Source organism: Equus quagga, chromosome 7 (genome assembly GCF_021613505.1).
Source record: "Equus quagga isolate Etosha38 chromosome 7, UCLA_HA_Equagga_1.0, whole genome shotgun sequence".
In the NCBI taxonomy this organism is placed as follows: Eukaryota; Metazoa; Chordata; class Mammalia; order Perissodactyla; family Equidae; genus Equus; species Equus quagga.
Genome location: NC_060273.1, coordinates 30,237,091 through 30,257,994, shown reverse-complemented (window position 1 = coordinate 30,257,994; position 20,904 = coordinate 30,237,091). Strand labels below are relative to the sequence as shown.

The following is a 20,904-nucleotide window of genomic DNA, read 5'->3' as shown; positions in this document are numbered from 1 at the left end:
GCCTTGAGACCCAGAGCCTCAGTTTCCTCTGTGAAAGGGGCCTCCTGCCAGCCCCGCCCACAGCGGGTGGATGAGGCCACGTATGCAAAGCCCAGAGAGGGCAGGGCGTGGACGGGGCTGGTACCCGGTGCCTGCCATGCCCCACCCCCGCCCCGCCTGGCCTCTCCCTCCTTCCGTGTGCCAGGCCGCTGCCTGGACAGCTGGGAGAGTGGAGCCTGGGACACAGGCCCTGCCTCCCCGGAAGCTGCGAAGGGCCCCAAGCAGCCTCAGAAACACAGGGGAGGAAGCAGCAGCAGCTGGGGAGTGATGGAGCCTCCTGGAGGGCCTGTGGCCAGGAGAGGAGAGGGCAGAGGGGCCTGGGCGCCCAGGAGCCCGCAGGCGTGGGGAGCCAGGGCAGGCTGGCCAGGCCAGCACAGAAGGCAGGAAGGCCTGGCGGGAGCCACCCAGCCACGACCCTCCCTCATGCCCCTCCTGGCCACCCACTCCCAGGTCACCAGGCAAAGAAGGAAAGGTGCCGAGGGTCTCAGAGGGACTTGGCAGGGCGGGAACTAGCCTACAGTGTCCAGGCCAGGTGTCACCCCCTGTCCCCTGGGCCTGGGGACCTGGGACTCAAGGCCAGCAGCCTCTCCCAGGCCCAGCTGGGCTGCCTGATAAGATACGCCAGGGCTCCCTCCGGCCTGCCGCCCGGCGGGAACGTCCCCCACCTGCCTTATCATGCCTTCTGCGGCTGCCTGAGCCCCAGGCGACCCACGGCCAGGCCCCCACACAACTCAGCCAACAGGTTTGGGAGAGGGCCTGGTGCTCCCCGGAGACCAGCCGACCCAGGAGGGAGGTTTCCTGGAGGCCGAAGGACAGAGGCAAGATGCCAGGCCCTGCTGGGAGTGCACACGGGGAGGCGGGGCTGCCCGCAGGCCCTCGTCCCCGAGAGGGCTACCCCTTTGGGGTCTGAGTTGCCCAAAGCTGTGTGCACAGAGGGAAAGCGGGCCAGGACCCCGTCCTGGAGACTCAGACCCAGTGTGGGCTCCTGGTTGCAGGGGGCCCCTGGGCTGGGACTGTGTGCTCGGGGACAGCCTTCTCGGTGCCTTTAGAAGGGAGGCAGTCAGCATTGACTGAGCGCCTGCTGTGTGTCCAGGACTGGACCACGCGTCTCACATGCACTTAATCCTCACGACCATCCCAGGGAAGGTGGCTGAGGCCCACAGGGGTTGAGGCACTTATCTGAGGTCACAGAGCCGGCAAGAAGTGAGGCCCGCTCACAAAGGCCAGCTCTCTGCCCTGACCCCAGCCCCACAGACATCTCGACCTGTGGACAAAGTTTTTCTTTCTGACAAAACAAAGTAAATCGTCAGGACGAAACACGGTGCCCGGCGCTCCTGCAGCCTGCAGGAGGAGCAGAGGCACGGAGCAGGTCAATGGTGCTGCCCCGGCCTCGCCAGCCTCACCTCCCGAGGGAGAAGTGTGGGTGTTGACGAGGAGGAGGGGAGGGAGGGACATCTCCCCATCTCTGATGAAAAAGTGGGCTTTCCAGTGCCGGGTTCAGCTGTGTGTGGCCAGGAATGGCCAAGGCAGGCAGGTCCCAGTGCTCCGGCCGGGTTCTCCAACATGGCCCTGGGGTTCTCATCTGTGAAACGGCCCCGATGATCCACACCAGAGGGCAGCAGCCAGAGAGCAGCCGGGCAGCCTGGGGGGCAGGGTGCCCTTCAGCAACTTCCCTAGAGCCCAGCGCTGGCCGGGGTCTGCGCCTCCCCGCCTCACACCCACAGGCTTGCTGCCAGCTCTGGTCACGGCGCTGCCGCCTGGGGCTCCCCGAGGAGGAGTGGGCGGGGGCTGGGGGTGCTCCCAGGGTTGGCTGGGGGAAAGCATCTATGGTTGCCATTGACAAGCTCGGGGCTAGGAACCCCACTGTGCTGAGCACTTTCATCCCCACCCTGACTTCACAGAAGCGGGGCGTGAGGTTTGGAGGGGGCCGGGAACTGGCCCAGGACACTCAGAAGCTAGGGCACCGATGCACATCCCCTTGGTGATGACACGACGCGGTCCTGGCCAGCTCGGGCACAGGAGGAGCAGGAGGCCGGCAGCTTTCAGAAGCCCTGAGATCTCCCTGGGAGCTTGGCCTTCCGTCCGAGGCCGAGGCCAAGTGCTGACCCCCTGCCCTCGCAGGGACGGTAGGCCGGGGCTGCCCACCACGGAAGGCCTGGCAAGGAGGGGTCAGCATCCCGAGGGGACAGGACCCGCCATTGGCTCTGGCTTTTCGGGGGAGTGTGCTGACCCTAGGCCACCGTCCAGGGTGCTCTGCCCCCTGCCCCAGGCAGACCGTCTCTCTCTCAGCGTCCCGCAAGCTCATCTCCAGGCCCCAGCCCAGCAAACCCAGGTGAGGGGCCTGCCTGGTGACCGGGGCACATTGCCCAAGGGAGGGGCTGTTCCCAGCGGGAAAGGAGTGGCTGTGGCCACGGACTGGGGGTCCTAGTCAGGACAGACAGGATTCCGGGAACTCCGCCCACTGTCCAGAAAGTGACCCGACAGCCACCCCGGAGTTGTCCTGACAGGACCTTAAAGCCTGGGAAGCCAACCTGCGCTCAGAGAGGCCTATGGTGATTGGGGAGGACGTGGGGGCCTCCAGCGGCCCAGGACACCAAGCGGACAGGATGGGCCCTGGACCGGGGGTCTTGGCCCAAAGCCCCCACTACACAGTGAGACAGACCTGAAACCAGAAAAGTCTTTATTGCAAAGGTACAAAAGCGTCACAGCAGAGATGTACAGCAATAAATTAGGTGGTGGCCGTGAGGGGACAGGGCAGGTGTGGGCCACGACATAAGGTCTCTTCTCAATAATTTATATCATGATAAAAGCAGCACAAAAATAAATATTGAAATGAAACTGCTGGGCAGGCAGAGGCGGGGAAAACCGGTGGGTGCCGAGCTTACGAAGGGGAGGCCCCGTCCCCCGGGGGGCCAGGCCCTGCGGGTGTCAGGGACTCGTGAGTCAGAAGCACAGGAGGACAAACCCACGCCACAAAGACGTCCCTGCCTTTTGTCTTAAATAAAAAACCCATATATTAAAATTGTGACAATGACATCTCAATGATCCAAAAAGAAAAGCAGGAGGGAGCGAGCCAGTCTTCCTTCCCTGGCCCCTGATCCCGGGAGGGCGATGGGCAGCCGCGGGGACAGCTCCTCCCAGAGCGTGGAGGCCCCAGCCAGCACTCGCCCACCTGCACCCCACGGGACGGGGCGCTCTGTGAACCCAGGGCGGCCACTGGGCAGGACAGCCGGCCAGGGTGGGCGGGGGGTGCGCCCAGGTCATCTGCGGGACTCAAGTCAGATGGGCAGGAGGGGAGACCAAGGGCAGCGGGAGGCGACCGGGCCTTCCACCTCGGGCTGCGAGCTGGTGCCTGAGGAGCCAGGCGGGGTGGCGACAGGTTCCCACTGCCCTGCCCTCGACGGCTGCTCTGCTCTCAAAGGCTGACAGTACCCAACAGGAAAAGAGTTACAAAAGGTCTGTACGATAAAATGTGTATATAATTTTATATATATATATATATACTTTTCTCTCTTTTTTAAATATTTCCCCATGGTCCTTATTGACATCCAATGTGGATTACCTACCATGGCTATGCGATCAACAGCTTTTGCTTACACACCGGGCCTTTCTGTTACACACCGGGCTGTGTAAGGATCCAGCGCCCCAGACCCTCCGCCTTCTCCCAGGACAGGGACAAGGCCATGTGGCAATGCTGCTGGAGAGGCCCAGATGCCTTCTGTCTGCTCCTGCCAGCAGACACAGAAGCTGGACGCAGCCCTTGGGGCTGTCAGTCCTCCCCCAACCCTGGCACAGCTGACACCTGCTTGCTGGGGTCTCCCTGGGTGGCAGGGCACAAGAGGAAACCGGGAGCTGGAGCCCAGAGGCTTCCGGCCAGTGATGGGGCTCAGCAGCTCACTCAGACCCAGGGCCGTGGCCCCAGCATCCTCCCAGGAGGGGTAGAAGTGGCCGTCCATGCCCGGCCCACACAGGGAGCCCCCGCGGTGGCTCTCAAGGAAGGGACGCCCCAGCAAAGGTCACCTGCCCCAGAAAGGGCCGGTGAAGGTTCCAGGGAACTCAGCACCAGGCTTGCAGAGTCCCCTCATCTCCTCTGTGCTGACACACCATCCAGGTGCTTCCGGGAGGCCCGTCTGGTCCGTGTGGACTTCCTGGCCCAGAGCCTGCCACCTCGCCCACCATCACCTCCTCTGCCCCATTCAAGCCCGCCTCATCTTCTGATCCCACCCAGCCCCCTGCTCTCTCACCTCCTCCAGCAGTGGGAGCCACAGGCAGCCAGGCGCCCCCCAGCTCCATGGCCGCTCCGGAGGCCTCGCTGACAGCCCGCCGTTCTGCACAGAACCTGCTCCCCACCCACCTCCCAGCCCCCAAGGCCCATCGCCCCCTTCCCATGCTGGGCACCACCTTCCCGGGCTCTGCGAGGCGGCCGCAGTGGGGGCTGGGTCCCCAGGCCAGGCTGCCACTGCTCCTCAATAGGGACCTCCTTCCGGCCACCCCGACACAGAGAGAAAACTCACAACACTCATGCACCTGCACCCACAGGCCCCCCCCAGGACCACTTGCAACCAGCCACTCCTCCCAGGCCCCTGGTGCTGCAGGTGCTCTGCTGAGGTGGCAGGGGGACAGGCACGATGACGTGTGTTGACAGGCTGCTGGTGGGAGGGGTGGAAGACGGAGCCCTTGCCACCCAGGCCACAGGGCCAGGGACCTGCTGAGGGCCCTCCCTGCAGACATTCCAACTCCCCCGGCACAGGACACAGGCTCCGGAAGAGAGACAGTCCGCAGAGAGCTGGCAGGGCCCAGAGGAAGGCGAGGTGCGTGTGTGTGCATGTGCGTGTGGGCAGGCGTGCGGCACACGGGCTCACAGGCCCCTAACTCTTCATCAGGCCCCTGTGACCTCGCCCCGCCAGGAGCCCACGGGAGCCTGTGCTTGGACTCGGGGTTTCAGGGGTCTGCTCCCCATGGGACCCTCCAACAAGCACGAGGGACAGCCCCTCTGGCCCCACCGCCGGCCCCCTCGCCCAACCGGGGCCGGCACTAGGAGGCGGCCGAGAAGGGCACGGAGCTGGAGATCTCAGCGGACTTGACGATGGTGATGACGCTGGTGGTGGCCACCTTGGTGGGCGTGATGGGCCCGCGCGCCACGGTGCGGGCGAAGGTCTGCAGGGCCTCGTACTTGGAGCGCAGGGCATCCAGCTCCAGCTTCATGCTGCTGTTCTCACGCGCCAGCTTCTCCACCTCCTGCTGCAGCTCCACGCGCTGCCGCTCCAGCTCCTCCTTCTGCGTCACCCGCTTGATGCGGCAGCTGGCAGCGTAGCCGCGGTTCTTGAGCGTGCGCCGGCGCTGCTTCAGGCGGACCACCTCCTCCTTGGTGAGGCCCCGCAGGTGCTGGTTCAGCTCCCGCACCGACATGGACACCAGCTCATCGTCGCTGAGCACTGGGGCGTTCTCGCCCGCCTCCTTCTTGACCTGCGGGGCCACAGCACGGGGTCAGGACCGGGGCGCAGGGGCGCGAGGGGGGCAGCAGGGAGGCCTCGCTGCAGGGACCCCAGAGGACCACTTGGAACGTTGCCGTGGACGAGCCTGGCTATTGGCAGGGCCCCCCTGCATCGCAGGCTGGCCTTCACTCCATCAGGGAATGGGGACGGTCACTGTGGGGTCACTCAACATTGTGCACAGGATGTACGGCAGGACGGTCCCTGATGGGGGCCGTTGGCCCCACCTGCCATTACCCGGTTACTGTCTGCCACCCAAACTCTGCGAGGCCGCAGCCTGCACGCGTGCTGCCCTCTGTGGGTCTCCAGCGCCTGGTGCAGGACTGACACGGGCAGGGGAGCGAGGGGAAGGCGAGGCAGCCTACTGTTCCACACCCTCGGACCTGGGAGGGCCCAGCCAGGGCCTGGCGGGACACGGCCACATCCACCTGCAGGGCCTCAGGAGGGGCTTGGAGAGGCACAGCCCACAAATACCGAGAGTCCCCGCTCCAGTGGGACCCAGCTCTGCTCCCGAGCCAGGAGACGGCCGGCCCAAGGGCACACGCTGGCCTCCAAAGCTGAGAGCCCCAGGAGGTGGGCAGCTGGAGCCAGGCCCGGGGAGCTGGAGCAGCACCGTTCACACGTGCCCTGCCCGGGGCCTGGCGGGACCAGAGGCCGCACTGCCCACGCCCGGGTGCCGGGGCGATGAGCACATCCTGGCCAGGAGGCACCATCCCTCCCGCCCCCTCCACCCAGGAGTTATGTCCTTGGACGTAAGCCTGCGTCTCCGAAGGCTGCAACCCTCGATTCTGTCGACATCTCTCGGGGACACCTCCTCCCGCCCTCTTCCAGGTGACAGGCCTTCCTCCCTCACGGTCCGGGCAGTCCTGGGACAGGGGGCTGTGCGGTGGAGACAGGGTGGCCCCTTACCTTTAACGCCTTGTTCGGTTTGGGGTTAGTCGTCATAACCTGGGACAGGCACCCGGACAGAACTGCGGGAAATCACTGCAGGATCACAGAACAGAAACGCACGTGGTTAGGTCCTGGCTGCGCTGCCGTGACAAGTGACCTGAAGCAGGGATGTCCCACTGCAGAGACGCTCCGAGGAGGCTCGGCTCCTCGCACTGTGCCATCCAGTCAGCCCCACAAAAGCAAGGAGGAGCCCAGCCTGGCCTGAGAGCTCCCCAGGGGGGCACCCTGGCCGGGCCTGAGCCTCTGCTCGGCCACGCCCCCCACTCCAGCATCAGCCCAGGGAGCCGCCCAGACCCACCTTGTCCCACTGCCCGGTAGCCACACGGCCGTCCAGCGCTGCCCGCCGGGCCTGTGCTGTGAGCACCAGCGCCTTGGGGTGAGGCCAGGTGTGAGCAGCTGTTGCTTCCTGTTCTGACTCCCCCTCTGAGCTCCGACGTTCGCACCTGCAGGGCACAGGAGGCCACAGTGAAGGGCCGAGGCACGCAGCGGCCAGGCCCCCTCCCGAGAACAGCCGTGCCCAGCACTTGAGCAGTGCGCCGGCCAGGGGCAGCACCCTGCCCCGCCAAAAGCCTGTCACCCCCGACCCAGCCTGGCTCCCCGAGAAGAAGGGCCCCTTCGGGGAGCCCCTGCCCTTGCAGAGCTCACCCCAACGAGGGACGGGTGGAGCCCTGTGTCGGCCCCAGCCCAGCCCCGCCCTCCCGGCAGACCCACCTCCGCGAAGGGCACTGCAGCTGTGACATCACCGCCGCCACCTAGACTGCCCCACAGCCATGACCTGAGGCCCAGACGGTGGCCAGAGGCTCCCCACGCCAGCCAGCCTGGACCCGGGAGGTGGGAGCCACCACCTCGCGAGCTCATGGACTGTCTGGCGGGAGTCGTCCCCGCCGCCCGCCAGCCCCCCCACGCCCGCCCTTCTCATTTTCGCGTCTGCATTGTGTCACACATTCTAATCATTCATGAAAAAGCCAGCCAAAGCATCCCAAGCATGATTCCCCTCTGATAGTTGCCATGGTGACCTTGGGAAGTAGCCAACCCCTGATGGTCGCCATGGAAACAGAGAAGCCCACAGCAACAATGGCTTCGGGCTGGCGGTGCAGACACGGCAGGTTGCGGGACAGTAAACAAACCCTTGGTGCCCTGGCAGCCAGGGGGGCAGGAGGGGAACAGGCACCTGGCACACTGATGCCAGCTTACGGGATCAGGGTCCGCTCCCCAGGTTCCAAACGCCACGTGAGGTGAACTGAGCAGAGAGACCGTCAGAGAAACGCGCCCAAGGAGGGGAAATGGGGCCCCAGAGACGGAGCCGCATCAAAGCCTCCATCTGGGGGAGCTAGACTCAGGGGGATGGGCTCCACAGCGCCCGCAGTCCTGGGACCCTCACTGCAGCGTGGCCTGGGCCTCCACCATTGGCCCTGCCGCCAAGGGCCCGCCCACCCCTCACCCCAGAGGCTGCCAACACGACAGAGGGGCCGGCACCCAGGCCTGCAGACGCCGACTGCCCCTTGCATCGTGGCTGCTCTCCCAGGTACTAATGATGGAGGTGGAGAGCAGAATGGCAGCGGGGCTGAGCCGGGTATGGCCTCCGGGGGCCCGCACTCCTCGGCACCCCTCGCAAGGTTTCACACGGGTGCCCGAGCCAGACACACAGCAGGCTGAGGCAACCCTAGCAGGGAGCTAAGAGCCGCTTCCTGACAGTGGCTTGATGCCCTGGCATCTGGGGGGCACCAACGAGCACCCCACAGGCCCGCCCCTCCCTGCAGGTGCGGGGGTCAAAGCCAGGCTGGAGGAGTCTCCAGGAGGCCGGCGGGAGCCCGGCGGCTGGGAGAGCCTGAGAAACTTCTCCATGGCGGGCGGGCGGCCGGCGGGGACCGTTCCAGCTCACACTCCCAAGCACGTCAGCACACAAGGGCCCGGAGCCGCCAGGGCATAGCTGTGTGGTGAGTCACCAGCTGTTTACAGAGCTAGGAGCTCACATTCCCACAGCCCCGAGGCCCCTCCCACCCTGCCAGGACCCGATGGGAAAAGAAAGGCCCCAGCCAAGGAGGGGCCTGCTCAGACCCCCCACCACACCCCCCAGGCGTTCTGTGCCCCCCCCCCCCCCGGGGATGGTGACATGCCAGCTCAGCCAGGTCATGGGCCGTGTTCAGGGCAGGGATGCCCCCCGGGGACCTGACCACCAGGAATCACGTGGCGGGACACCTAGGTGACCAGGACGCGCACAGGCCTGGGCCGCAGCGCTCGGCGAGCTTGGCCTCCTCCCCTGCACATAAGGGTCTATCGCCCACATCAGCAAGGTGAAGGTCACCCGGGCATAGCCCCGTGTTCATGGGCTCTGAGCCCATCTCGCCTGCGCCCCTGGACTAATGGGGGCCCACCACCATGGGCAAGGAGCCTCAGCAGAGACGGGAGAGCAGCCCTGGGGTCCCCCCTGGGGTCTGAGCGAGGAGGATGCCTCTCTCTAAGAGAGGGCACCATGGTGGGGTCCGACCTCAGGGAACTGTCCCTAGTTCTCAGACCTTCTCTCCAAAGAGAATGACACGAGGACTAGAGGAGCGAACGTGCCGAGGTGATGGCTGCCCTGGTCTCGAGACAAAGTTGGGGAGTAATTCAGTAAACCCTCTTCTCTCTGTGGGTCTTAATCTCCTCTCCTTAAAAATGAGGGGATCAGAAATGGGGCCCCAGGGTCTTGTCCAGCTCCCAAAGGTTCTCGGCTGGGTCCAATGGGTGACGCTAGGAGAGAGACCCTGGCTGGGGGCTCCATTCTCAACCCCCAGACTTCAGGGTCTGTACCAGAGGCCCCCTGAGGAACCAGAGACAGGGGGAGGCTGGGAAACCCCAGGCAGGACACCATTGCACAGCTCTGTGCTCATAAGCAGGACCCCCACTGCCTCGGCCCCTTCAGGGACCCGCTTTCCTGGGAAGTTTTCACCAACTGCTGGAGAGACGCGCTGCCCGCCCGCCCCGTCTGCGCCCCAGCGGCCTGCCCCGCGAGAGCCTCATCGCACAGCCACAGGCTCCAGGTCCAGGGGCAGAGAGCCCTTCTCTTGGGAACTCAGTACACAGAGAAGAACTGCACTGTCCCTTACCTCTACCCAAAATACACAAAACACATGTACTATCGACCTAAAGACACTCCAAACATTAGAAAAAGGACAACCTGCTTTTGGTTCAGAGGAGCGAGGTTCAGAGGAGAGTTTCGGATGAGTGAAAAAGAGTCAGTGAAACAAGTGATTTTAAAACAACTGTCCTAAAATGGGTATTTGTAAGCCACGGAACCTCAGGCAACCTCCACGGGCACCAGAGCACACACAGGAAGAACTGTCTTCTGAGCCGGCCGGAACCCAGCCGGGGTTAAACACTGCAGCCTGGCGCGGTGGGGCCAGGCGTGCGCCCCAGAAGCCGGCCTCCCCTCCTGTCAAGGGTCTAACACCACATTACCGCATCAGCAACCGTCAGCACCAAAAACGCCTCTCCAACAGCTGCCCACGAGGATGCTCCAGCTGGGCTGTCCCACGTCCACGGACCGACAAGTCTTAGCGATGCCGTGTGCAGAGAGCCCGCGCTCCCAGGGGCTTTCTGATGCCACTCCAGTCACCCGAGCAGCTCAGTGGCCCGTGCCAGGCTGCGTCTGGAACGGTGTGTCTGCACGTCCGCTGCGTGCACCCACTTGCCCATCCAAGTGGGAGTGACCACGCGCGTCCCCTTCAGCCCAGAGGGGGCCGCTGGTCAGGAGCGGGCGCAGTCAGCACTTAGAACGTGGAACACCTTTCGGGCGACTATTTTTCTAACTGAAGAGGATGGTTTTCAACCCAAAGCCAGAAACTTCATTCTGACGTACATCTAAACAAGGTGAACAAGGAAGGATAATTTCCTTTAAAAGCAGAGGAAACACCCGAGCAGCTCAGATGGAGTCAGCTCCAGTGACCGCACAGTTTGGAATAAATTAGGGAGCCCGGGGCGCCCCGCCCCTTCCGGCCCGTAAAGAACAGGGCAGGACGACTCTGCCCAGGGGAGCTGGGCACCGCGGCCCTGCGCTCCGGGAGGGCAGGGCAGGTGGCCCAGGTTCCACCGCCCACCACTGCCTTCCAGAAGCAGGTGCGCCCGAGGCCAGGATCTCGGGTGCCTTCAGGTCCCTTTTTACTTTCCAACTCCCAGCAAACTCCTACTTCTTGGCCCTAGCTCGTATGGGAAACTCACAGCCCTGGCCGTCCCCAGCACACTCTGGCCCTCTCTGGGCTGGGCCCGGGTTGGGGGTTTCTCCACCAATAATGCCAGGCAGCTGATGGGAGCCAGGGCCCCACCCAAGGATAATCTCCTAGGTTGCGATCACGTAGGAGAAAAGGTTTTGAGTTTCAAAGGGCTCCAATGCTGACTTAACGACTGGCCCACCCACTCATCTGGCCTGTGAGCTGCATGCGGGCAGGAAGCTGAACCTCTGGCACCTGTTCCAGCGGGCAGAGAGCGGAGGCGGCCGCTCCGGAGCCTCCCAGCAACTGCTAGGCGTGGGGTACCCCTCCCACTGCCATCCTCCCAGGTCCCCAAGGCTGTCAGGGTGGGGAAGAGGGAGGAGGGGAGCCAAGGGGTTCCGTCTTGGAGGAGCAGGTTCCCACTCCAGGCCGCAGAGCAGCAACCGCTTCACCTGACAGGTGCAAACCCTGAAGCCAGAAGCCACCCAGATGTGGCCGCCTCTGCTCTGCAGGGCTGCGGGCCTCTCACAGGTGACCAAAGCTGAGCACCCCTCCGGCTGGCTGCACGGCGGGGCTGACCCACACAGCGGGCTCCTGACAAACAAGCAAACCCTGACTCGTCCACAGTGACCTGTCGCCTTGCCGGCTGAACACAGGCCCCAGGACCAGAAGGGCTTGGGACCACCTCCAGACCACCCTGCCTGCCTCCGGACACAGGGTTCCGCTGATGTCACACCCCAGCTCCCCTCAACGTGGGGGGGTGTCCCGCAGCACCTCGCTGTGCACCCCACCAGCCCGGCCCACACCCAGCCTGCAGGCTGGCCCTGGCTGGCTGCCCTCCGGCAAGACAAGACTGTCTGCCCGGCTTGGGGGACGTCTGGTCACCTTGTGTTTGCGGTTCGAGGAAGCTGTGTCATCCTGGCTCCATCCGGAGGTGACTCAGGCGGCTGCCGGGCTGACAGCAGGCTGAATGCCACACCCCCCACCGTGCGCTGGCCCCTGGCTCCCGCTGGCCCCTCGCTCCCACTGGCCCTTCGCTCCTACAGCCCCAGCTTCAGGCCAGTCCCTGCTCCCCTTGCACCCCTCCGGGTGGTCCCTCCGCCTCCAGGCTCCCCTTCAGAGTTCTGTTCTCTCCCCAGCCATCTCATGCTGCCCAGGGCTCCAGTCAGCCTCAACCTCCACGTGTAGCCAGGATGCTCCCTGGAAAACCCGACAGGCCCGAGACACATGCGTCTCCCACAGCTGCCCTCCCGTGTCTCCAGCTCAGACGACCCACCATGGCATTCACGCAGACATCGCCTCCCAGGCCTCACCTCTCCCTCCACGGCCGCTCGCTGACCCCAGCCTGCTGGCCTCAACCGAGTCTTCCTGCAGATGCTCTGGCCCCCCGCTTCTCATCAGGACTCCTGCCTCAGTCCCTCAAATGCAGCCCCCCAGGCAGGTGGAGGGACCCACTGGCTCAGAGTCCCTCCCAAGCTCCCCATTCCCTTGGCCACCTGTCGCCATTCCAGGCCTCCACCTCTGGCTTCTGACAGCACCCCCCCGCCTCGCAATCTGCACTGGCTTCGCACCCTTCTCCCGTCACCCCTGCCCTCCCCTCTCCAGCCCTCGCTTCACCAGAAAGCCCCGTTCCTGCCCTCCTTGTAATGGGTGGGCGCCCTCTCCTGAGCACCAAGGACTGCACCCAAGACCGGGTCCTGGTCTTTCTGTTGGAGCCCTGCCTCCCTCACTGGGCGGAGAGCAGGGGGCACTCTGACCTACACCCGCTCCCCCAACTCCTGGCAGGTGACAGGGGCCGCACAAACAGGTGTGTCAGCACTGCACTGAAGGGAGGGAGCCTAGGGGACACCTTCTACCCCACACCTCTGTGCCACCCCTTGCCCAGGACCCCCAGACATCAGGCAGGGTGCCCCACTGGACCCTGGACCCGGGGCTCTGCCACCGCAGGCCAGCGAGAACCCTCGGGACTTGGTTTCCTCATCTAAGATGGGGGCGGGGGTGTGTGTGTGTGTGGACTGTGTGCCAACCTAGGTTCACTTCTACCTACTCTGAAACCCTATGACTTTAAGGTGACACTTTCAGTTTCCTGAAACTGTAAGAAAGAGGAAACACGACGAGCCCGTGACTTATAAAAAGCAAAAGTAAATAGCGGAGCGATGCATCTCCCATTGCAGAGAACGTGGGGGGGTTGGGGGGGAGGGAGGGTGAGTCACTGTTTACTGCTAGGGGGAGCAGCTTCACAGTGGACGCTCCCAGCCCATTTCCCGTGTGGACTGGACCCTGAATCCAGAAAGTCCACACCAGAAACCTTTAGACCCAGGCAGGACTTCTTCTAGGTCGCCTGTGACTGTAAACAAACTCCGCAGAGTGAAAGCGTGCACGGCGGACAAAGAACAGACCGGAACCCGACCTCACGCAGTGGCAGCCTAGGCGCTGGAGAAAGGGCTGGAACACAGCAAGCCCCGCACTCAGGAAGAGTGACTCCCCCAGTAGCCTCGACTCAACTCCCATTTTTAGCAACCACCTTGAAAGTAAGCGACGCTGAACTTGGACCCGGGCCCTTAAAGTCCAGCGACCTTCAAGCACAAAAGGAAATGCGCTCCGGGGAGAAGCCTCGCTTTGTGTTTTTGAGTTAATAAACATTTTATTTTGGAATAAAGAGAGGTCTAGTTGTAAGTTATGAAAGCAGACGCCCTCTCCCGAGCTCAAACTCGGACATTCCTACTGGGTCACCACCAAGGAAGGGCCATGCTCAGGAAGCCTGTCAGCTACCCACAATGCAACAGGTTGCAGGTGTGCCCCACCCACCTGCACAGCCCACCTGCAACTTCCCAGACCTCTCCCACCTGCTTAGACTAACATTTTTTTTAAACAGCGCCATTCCCCCACCAAAGACACCAGGCTCAGAGCCCAGGCCCCAGAGCTGGCACACAGGACACACAGCTGCACTTTCTCAAGATACCTGCTCCGTGATCGCCGTGACAGCAAACCTCACCAACGCCAGTAAACGGGTCAGGGGAGAGCGGGTGGGCACCCAAGCCACACTCGTGGGAGCCCAGTGATTCTGTGTCGGGTTCCCGAGGCCAGGCACCCGGCAAGAGGAGGTGGCTGAGGGTTGATCAACTGCTGAATGAACTGTTAGGTGGGACATCCCATTTCTGCCTCAGCTACAACAGCTGTGTGAAAGGTCAAAGGAACGTAATCATTAACACAAGACAGAGCAGGGAACTTCCAGCAAGCCCGAACACGGGCCCCTCCAGCATGTGTTCTGCGTTGCCCAGAAGACCCCACAAACTACCACGACAGACAGATGGCAAGGCGGTCTGCCTTTCCTGGGGCAGACCTAGGCACCCAGCCAAATACCCGCGTCCCCTCCGAGGTCCCGGGGAAGGTGCGTGGAAGAGGCAGAGACATTATCTGTTTCCCGAAGTCAGCAGAATCACAGAAAAAAAGCCGCATTTAGAGTTAGAAGACACGGAGACCCCCCCGTTCGCAGATGTGGAAAATGAGACCGCGGGCCACGGGGGAAGCGACACGTTCGCCCTGTCCCCCTCCCCACCCCACGCCTCCAGAGCAGGGCTCTCTCCGGGAAACGGCTGGCAGGTCAGCTGCTCAGAACGTGACCTCGGGCCGCGAAGTCCCCTGCAGGGTCCTTCCCCTCCCCACCCCAGAGAGGCGTGGCCCCCGCCGCGAACACGAGTGGGAAGTGGCCGCAGGGCCGGGCAGGACAGCACGCCGGGCCGGCGGAAGCGCCCAGGTGACCGAGGCCGGGTCTGCCCAGCGAGACCACGCGCTGCCCGCGCTCCCCGGCACGTGGCGTTTATTTTCGCCCCCGCCTTCCCGCCTCAAGCGGATCCCCGGGTGGGGGGGAAAGGCAGAGCAAGGTGGGGTGGGGGGGTGCCGGGCTCCCCGCCCGCCCTGTGCTGGGGCGCCCACCGCCTCCGAGCTCGGGCCCCGGGGGAGGCAGGGATCGGGGATCTGGGATCGGGGGGGCTCTCCCCGGCCCCAGGGGAAGGCGATCTGCCCAAGGGCGGGACCAGACCCCCCCCCAGCCCGCGGCCGCCCGGGGCGGACACCTGACGGCAGGTGCGCGGGCCGGCGCACGGGATCCCGGTCCAGCCCCACTCCGCGCGGGTCCGCGGGGCCGTGACTCAGCGGCGGGCGGGCCCAGCGCCCCCGGCCCCACCCCGCCCGCCCGCTCGCTCCTCACCTGGCGTCGCACGGGGGCGCGGGCGCGCGGCGGCTCCTCGCGGGCACGCGCTCTCCTCGCGCTCCCTCCCGCGCTCCCCCCGGGCCGCCGCCTCCGCCGCGCGCTCGGGCTCCGACTTCGCGAAGAACAACAAGTCCCCCCACCGCCCGCCGCCAGCCTGCCCGCCCGCCCGCCGGCTCCCAGCATCTGACACCGCTTCCGGGATCGGCGTCGGCGCGCGTCACGCCGCCCCGCCCACCGCGCGCCGCCGCCCCGCCCACCTGAGGCCCCGCCCACGCGGGGGCCCCGCCGCGGGCCATCGTCCCGCCCACACCAGAGGCCCCGCCCCCTAGGGCCCCGCCCCTCTGGCGCAGGCGCACGGAGCCGGCCCTCGTCCGCGCCTCCCGCGCCCACCTGGGTAGAGCTGGCGGGCTGCACCTGTGCTCACAGGTGTTGCGCGCCCCGCCTGGTGGCAGTCCCGGCGCGCACGTGGAGGCAGTCGTCCCCGTTCATCGTACCGAGCCGGAGGCCCCCCTCCTACCCCATTTCCCTCTCGGGGCTTGGGGCGGGCCGGCTCTTGTCTGCACCCCATATCCCCCGGCGGGCCCTCGGGCATCCCCTCAGCCTCACCGGAGCCCTCGGGCGACCCCACCGTCCCCAGCGGTAGTCGCAGACGAAGCCCACATTGAGGAGGGCTTCCCGGGGAAGGGTCTTTGCGGGAGGAGCGGGCCCGGAGGAAGGAGTGGGGCTTGGGGCTTGCTTTCTGGAGACGGTGCTCCGGCTGTTGCATCCAAGTTGCAGGGTGGTGTGGTTTCATCACAAGAGGAGACCACCTGGCTGCACACGTCCAGGACACACCACCCTGTCTACAGGGCAGGCAGGCTCACACAGGAGGAAAAGGCACTTGACGTCCACCCACGACAGACACCCCCATCTGTCTTTGGATTTCCCTTTTTTTTTTTTTTTAAAAGTTTGGCACCTGAGCTAACAACTGTTGCCAATCTTCTTTTTTTTTTTTCTGCTTTTTTTTTGTCCCCAAATCCCCCAAGTACATAGTTGTATATTTTAGTTGTGGGTCCTTCTAGTTGTGGCATGTGGGACACCGCCTCAACGTGGACTAATGAGCGGGGCCATGTTCATGCTCAGGATCCGAACCAGCAAAACCCTGGGCTGCCAAAGCGGAGCACACGAACTTAACCACTCGGCCACGGGGCCGGCCCCAGGATTTCCCATTTTGGACCAAGAAATGGGTAAAGAGACCGATTTCTCTTTCATAGCACAGCCAACAACATAAAATGGTGATAAATGGCATTAACCCACAGCCTCAGCGCCCAGGGCCTGGGGAACAGTGTCCACCCAAAGTCCCAGCTGACAGTTGCCCTGGGGAAACAGGACCTGCGAAGGTGAGCCCAGAATGGGGGGAAGATGCCCTGACCTCAGTTCAGGGCCCATCACTCGGCATGGGAGCAGCCGCCTCCTGCAGCAGAAGGAGGATGAAGCTGGAGAGGTGACTGGTCCAAAGTCACACCCGGGACCTGCAGGCCCACCCTGCACATGGCTCCCGCTCTGCCAGCACTTGGGTGGGAGGCTGAGCCCCTTGACGGTTTCTGCATCCCTCTCTCAGAAAGAATGAGCTGCCTGCATGGGGCCACACAGCTCAGTTCCGAATAAAGAGAGAGGGAAACTCGCCAAGGCCCCTGGAATGACGGCAGGCCTCCCACGGGCGCACGCGGCGTCCGCTGAGGGGTGTTCACGGGTCTCAGGCGCCTTCGGGTGTATCCTGGGAAACAAACAGGAGAAAGTGCCAGGAAGCTTGTGGGTCTTCCGTTTGCAGTTAGCAGCACAGCATGGTTCAGTGTTTAGGAAGTGGCTGTGGCTTCTTGCTGCGGAGAATATGGGCTTCCTTCTGAGCCATCTCGCTCTGCTGGGCGCACTCGCCTTGTGGGGACAGCCAGGCGCACTGATGTTTGCTGACGGCCGCCACAGGAACAGCTGCCAGTACACAAATCGGCAGCAGCCGTAGCAAGCTGTCCCATCTCTCTGGGATGTTTTCAGAGGGATTTCCCCCTGGGATTTGAAAGGTGTTTCCCCTTTCTCCTGGCCAACACCCTCTGGCCTCCAGTGCAAAGCTGCAGCTGCCCGCTTTGCGGCCCCTCTCTGCAGGACTCCGAGGTGGTCAGGGCTAATCTAGTTTCTTGTGAGTGTCCCCGTTCCCCAGACTTGATGGCAGTCTTTTCACGTTAGCATTCAGTTGCGAAGAGCACTGTCTAGTTATTCTCGTTATCTTCTTGAGAGAAGGACGTTGACAGTTGGGACCAGGCAGAAGTGAGAGACAGGTCACACTTATGGTGTGACCTTGGGGAGACGTTCTCTTCATTTCACCCCTCTGAGTCTTAGTTTCCTCAACTTTAAAATGGGCTTAATAAAATAGAATGAAGATGGGCTTTTTAATAAATGACATTGGGACAACGTGATAACCGTTTAGGAAAAGATAAAGTTGGGTCCATAATCTAACCACACCGTACACCAGCGTTATATGTTTCAAATGGATCGAAGACTTAACATTTTTTAAAAGAAGCCATTAGATGAAGAGAAGGTTGTGGAGACAGCTGGGGTGATGGCTGCACAAGAAAATGAAAGTACTTGATGCCACTGAACGGTACACTTAAAATAATCAAAGTAGTAAGTTTCATGTCATGTATATTTTACAATAAAAAAATAAATTAAAAAAACATTAAAATGTTTGAAGAAAATGTGAGTGACTTCCTTTAAAACTTGGGAATGGAAAAAGGTTTTTCTAATCATGATTAAAAATCCAGGGGCCGGCCCCGTGGCCGAGTGGTTAAGTTCGTGTGCTCTGCTTCGGCGGCCCAGGGTTTCGCCAGTTCGAATCCTGGGCGCGGACGTGACACCGCTCATCCAGCCACGCTGAGGAGGCGTCCCACATGCCACAACTAGAATGACCCACAGCTAAAAATACACAACTATGTACTGGGGGGCTTTGGGGAGAAGAAGGAAAAAAATAAAATCTTTAAAAAAATTCCAGGCAGCATGAAAAAGAGTTAAGGCAAAAATCGCCATAAGCAGTTGCAACCCACATCACAAAGGACTATCTCCCTAACATGCAAAGGGCTCCTAGAAATGTAGAAGGAAAAAACAAAGAAAAAGGAGCAAAGGGTATGAACAGATCGTTCACAGAAAAAGAAATCTAAAGGACAAACGGAGGAAAAGATGTTCATAATAAGAGCACATTAAAATGACAATGCAATTCCGTTTCTCTTCCCCAAATCAGCCCGCATCCTCTGGTGGGAATGTGGGAATGGGCCCCCAGCACTGCTGGTGGGGGCGCAGGAGGGCCATGGGGCAGCTTCTTCCACACTCATCTTGGAACCTACCTGTCCTCGGACCCAGCCATCCCACTTCTGGAAATCGGTGCCACAAGATGCACCTGTTCTCTTGTGAAATTGGGGATGTGCAGGCTCATTGCTGTGGCATCAGCTGTGAGAGCAAAAGGTCAGGCACCAAGAAATTGTCATTGTTAATGGATCAGCTAACTAAACTGGGGGGCGTCACATGATGGAGAACTACGCAGAAGACACGAAAGACCCTGGGCGGGGTATGTTGTCAGTGTGCAAGCAAAGAGCAACACTGGGTATGTAGCGTGCTGCCTTTGGGAAGGAAGAAAGGGAGACAAAAACACGGATCCGTGCATGTCTGAACCTGCAGAAGGAAGGCCGGGAGGATAAAGTAGAAGCGAATAGAAAGGGGCAGCCGTCAGAGGTCACGGGTAGATGGGGCAGAGACAGAAACGAAACCCCTTCATGTCATTTCGTCTCGACTGTCGGACCGTGGAAGCGTATTACCTGTTCAAAACTATCAGAGTAAGTTAAAAGGAAATAAAACAGAGGGAACCACGCAGGGCTGTCGTGAGAGTTCAGTTTCTAAACAGCCGTGACGACCTTTGCTCAGCGCCTAGTGCCTGGCTGGCCTTGATAGATGCTCTCTTTTATTGTGGCTCTGTGGCAGAGGCAGCGTCGGTTACGTCAAATAAACTGCCCTCTTCACCCTGGGAAGAGTCCTGTGACCGTCAGGGGCCCAGGACTGGGGTGGCCTGGGCCCTGCCCCATCGCCCAGCTGTGTGGTGCTGTGTTTGAGGAGGAGCCTGGGGCATTGCTGGGAGGGGCGGGGTCCAGGCTGCCCTGCCCTCCTTCCGGAGAGCTGGAGGAAGGGAGCGCCATGGGGCGAACTCAGGTGGCCCTGGCCAAGGTCCAGGGAAAGGGAGGGACAATGAGGGCCCCACGGTCGATTACTCTGCAGGGAAGAGGAGAGGCAGGGGCAGGGGCCCTGAGGGGCAGCTGGTCTCCCCGAAGGGGTCCTCAGCAGTTACTACCCTCAGAGTCCCCATAAACACCACCAGGGTCCCTGATCCTAAGGAAGGAGGCGGGGGTTGGAACCCTTATTGGCCGGAGTGGGGCCAGCCTGCCGTGTGCTCCCCCGTGGGCGGGCAGGTATGGCTCTCTGGAACTGAGTCAGGGTTTTTAACCCCTCACCCAAGGGGCAGCCTTTGCAGGTGGGTGTGTGCTGACTGGAGAGGACTGACTGGTGCCTCTAGGCGGCCGGCCCAGCACTGTGCACGACCGCCCTCCGAGCTTAGGAGACGGGAGGCTTGGAGAGACGGAGCCACTGCCCACGGCAGGCCCTCGCCTCTGCTTCCCACCATGCCGGGGTCCCAGGGGAAAGTTTCCACAGCCCAAGGCCCCTCTCGAGATGTGGGTGTCCAGCCCCCTTGTCTGCGGCAGGCCATGGAGGCTGGGTCTTCTGCCAGGAAGCAGGGGGGCGATGGTGGCTGTGGGACCTCCAACTGCCTGTCCCCACCTGTCTCCTGGGGAGAAGGAGGTGGTCAGTTGGCTCGAGAAGGCGCCAGCCTGGAAACCGTCAGTCCTGAAACAGCCTTTTCCCCTCCAGCAGAGGGGAAAGGGGCCCGGCCAAATTCCAAATCAAGGAGGGGGGCACGGCGGCCCTGGGGAGGGAGGAAGCAGAATTTGGCTTCCAAATAGCCCCTGCTGTTGGCCAGCTGTGTGGCCTCGGGCAGGTCAGTCGCCATCTCTGAGCCTGTTTCTGTGTCCCTAACCTGGGAATAGGGTTGACTTGGGGATCAGATGGGGGAACCTGTTTGTAAACTGCAAATAAATAAAAAGACTGTCATTGTTATGATGATGATATATTTATTTCTTATATAACAAAGTTGGTTCACAGTCTGAGAGCGATTCGGTCAAGATTCCTGGAGAAAACAACTTCCTAAACCCGGCACTGCAATGTGCCTCCCCAGACGGGTTCCTGCCGCCTCCTGTTAGCGTTTCCAGCCCGTCAGCTGCCGGCAGGCCCATTGGAGAGGGCCCGCCTGGCTGCCCCCTGGGGCAATCCGTGTCCGCGGCCACCGTCCCACCCTGGCGCTGACCCTGCATGCAACAGGAGAGCCTGGCCCTTCCAGTGGGACATCTCAGACCCAGGTAATGGCAAAGTCATTGCTCGAGGCCGCCGTGCCTCGCTGAGCCCTCTCATTCCTTTCTCTAAGGGCCTGCAGCCAAAGCCCTGTGAATTACAAAGGAGGTGGCCCGCAGTGACCACGGCCCAAGGCCACCTCCCTGCACCTGGGCATCTCCCCGGGTACCTCTGGGGCCAGGTAGCTGTGTGCTGCCTTCTCTCCTCCACCCCAGGAACCGTGGTGTTTACTCTGTGCGTGGACACTCCATTCCTGCCTGCAGAACTTGGGGATGCTTGAGGGCAGCCACTCTCCTGGGCCCCCCGGGGGGACAAGTGGCCAAGTCTGGAGACATTCTTGCGTTCCTGGTCATCACAATTGAGGGAAGGGGGTTGCTACTGGCCTCTAGTGGATAGAGGCCGGGGACACTGCCAAACGTCTACGCGCACGATGGACCCTGGGCAACAAGGAATTGTCCGACGCAAACCGTGAATGGTGCTGTGGTTGAGAAAGTCAGCTCTGGGGAGATGCAAGCCATGATGCAAGCCGGGCCCCCAAACCACA

General features: G+C 62.2%; 1 protein-coding gene across 5 annotated transcripts; it reads right to left on the bottom strand.

Annotated features, from left to right (window-relative positions):
* Positions 1-2,702: 2,702 nt before the first annotated feature.
* MAFK (MAF bZIP transcription factor K) lies at positions 2,703-15,066 on the bottom strand. Of its 5 annotated transcripts, XM_046667694.1 has the most exons (5): positions 14,880-15,065; positions 13,632-13,845; positions 6,781-6,925; positions 6,441-6,515; positions 2,703-5,505 (listed from the first exon to the last, which is right to left on the bottom strand). In XM_046667694.1, exons 4-5 carry the CDS (start codon positions 6,474-6,476, stop codon positions 5,074-5,076), a joined length of 468 nt encoding a protein of 155 aa, XP_046523650.1. In that variant the 5' UTR covers positions 6,477-6,515; positions 6,781-6,925; positions 13,632-13,845; positions 14,880-15,065; the 3' UTR covers positions 2,703-5,073. The 5 variants fall into 5 exon arrangements, with proteins under 5 accessions (XP_046523650.1, XP_046523647.1, XP_046523649.1 ...); XM_046667691.1 differs by lacking the exon at positions 13,632-13,845; XM_046667693.1 differs by lacking the exons at positions 13,632-13,845; positions 14,880-15,065 and adding an exon at positions 9,921-10,285.
* Between the last annotated feature and the right edge of the window lie 5,838 nt (positions 15,067-20,904).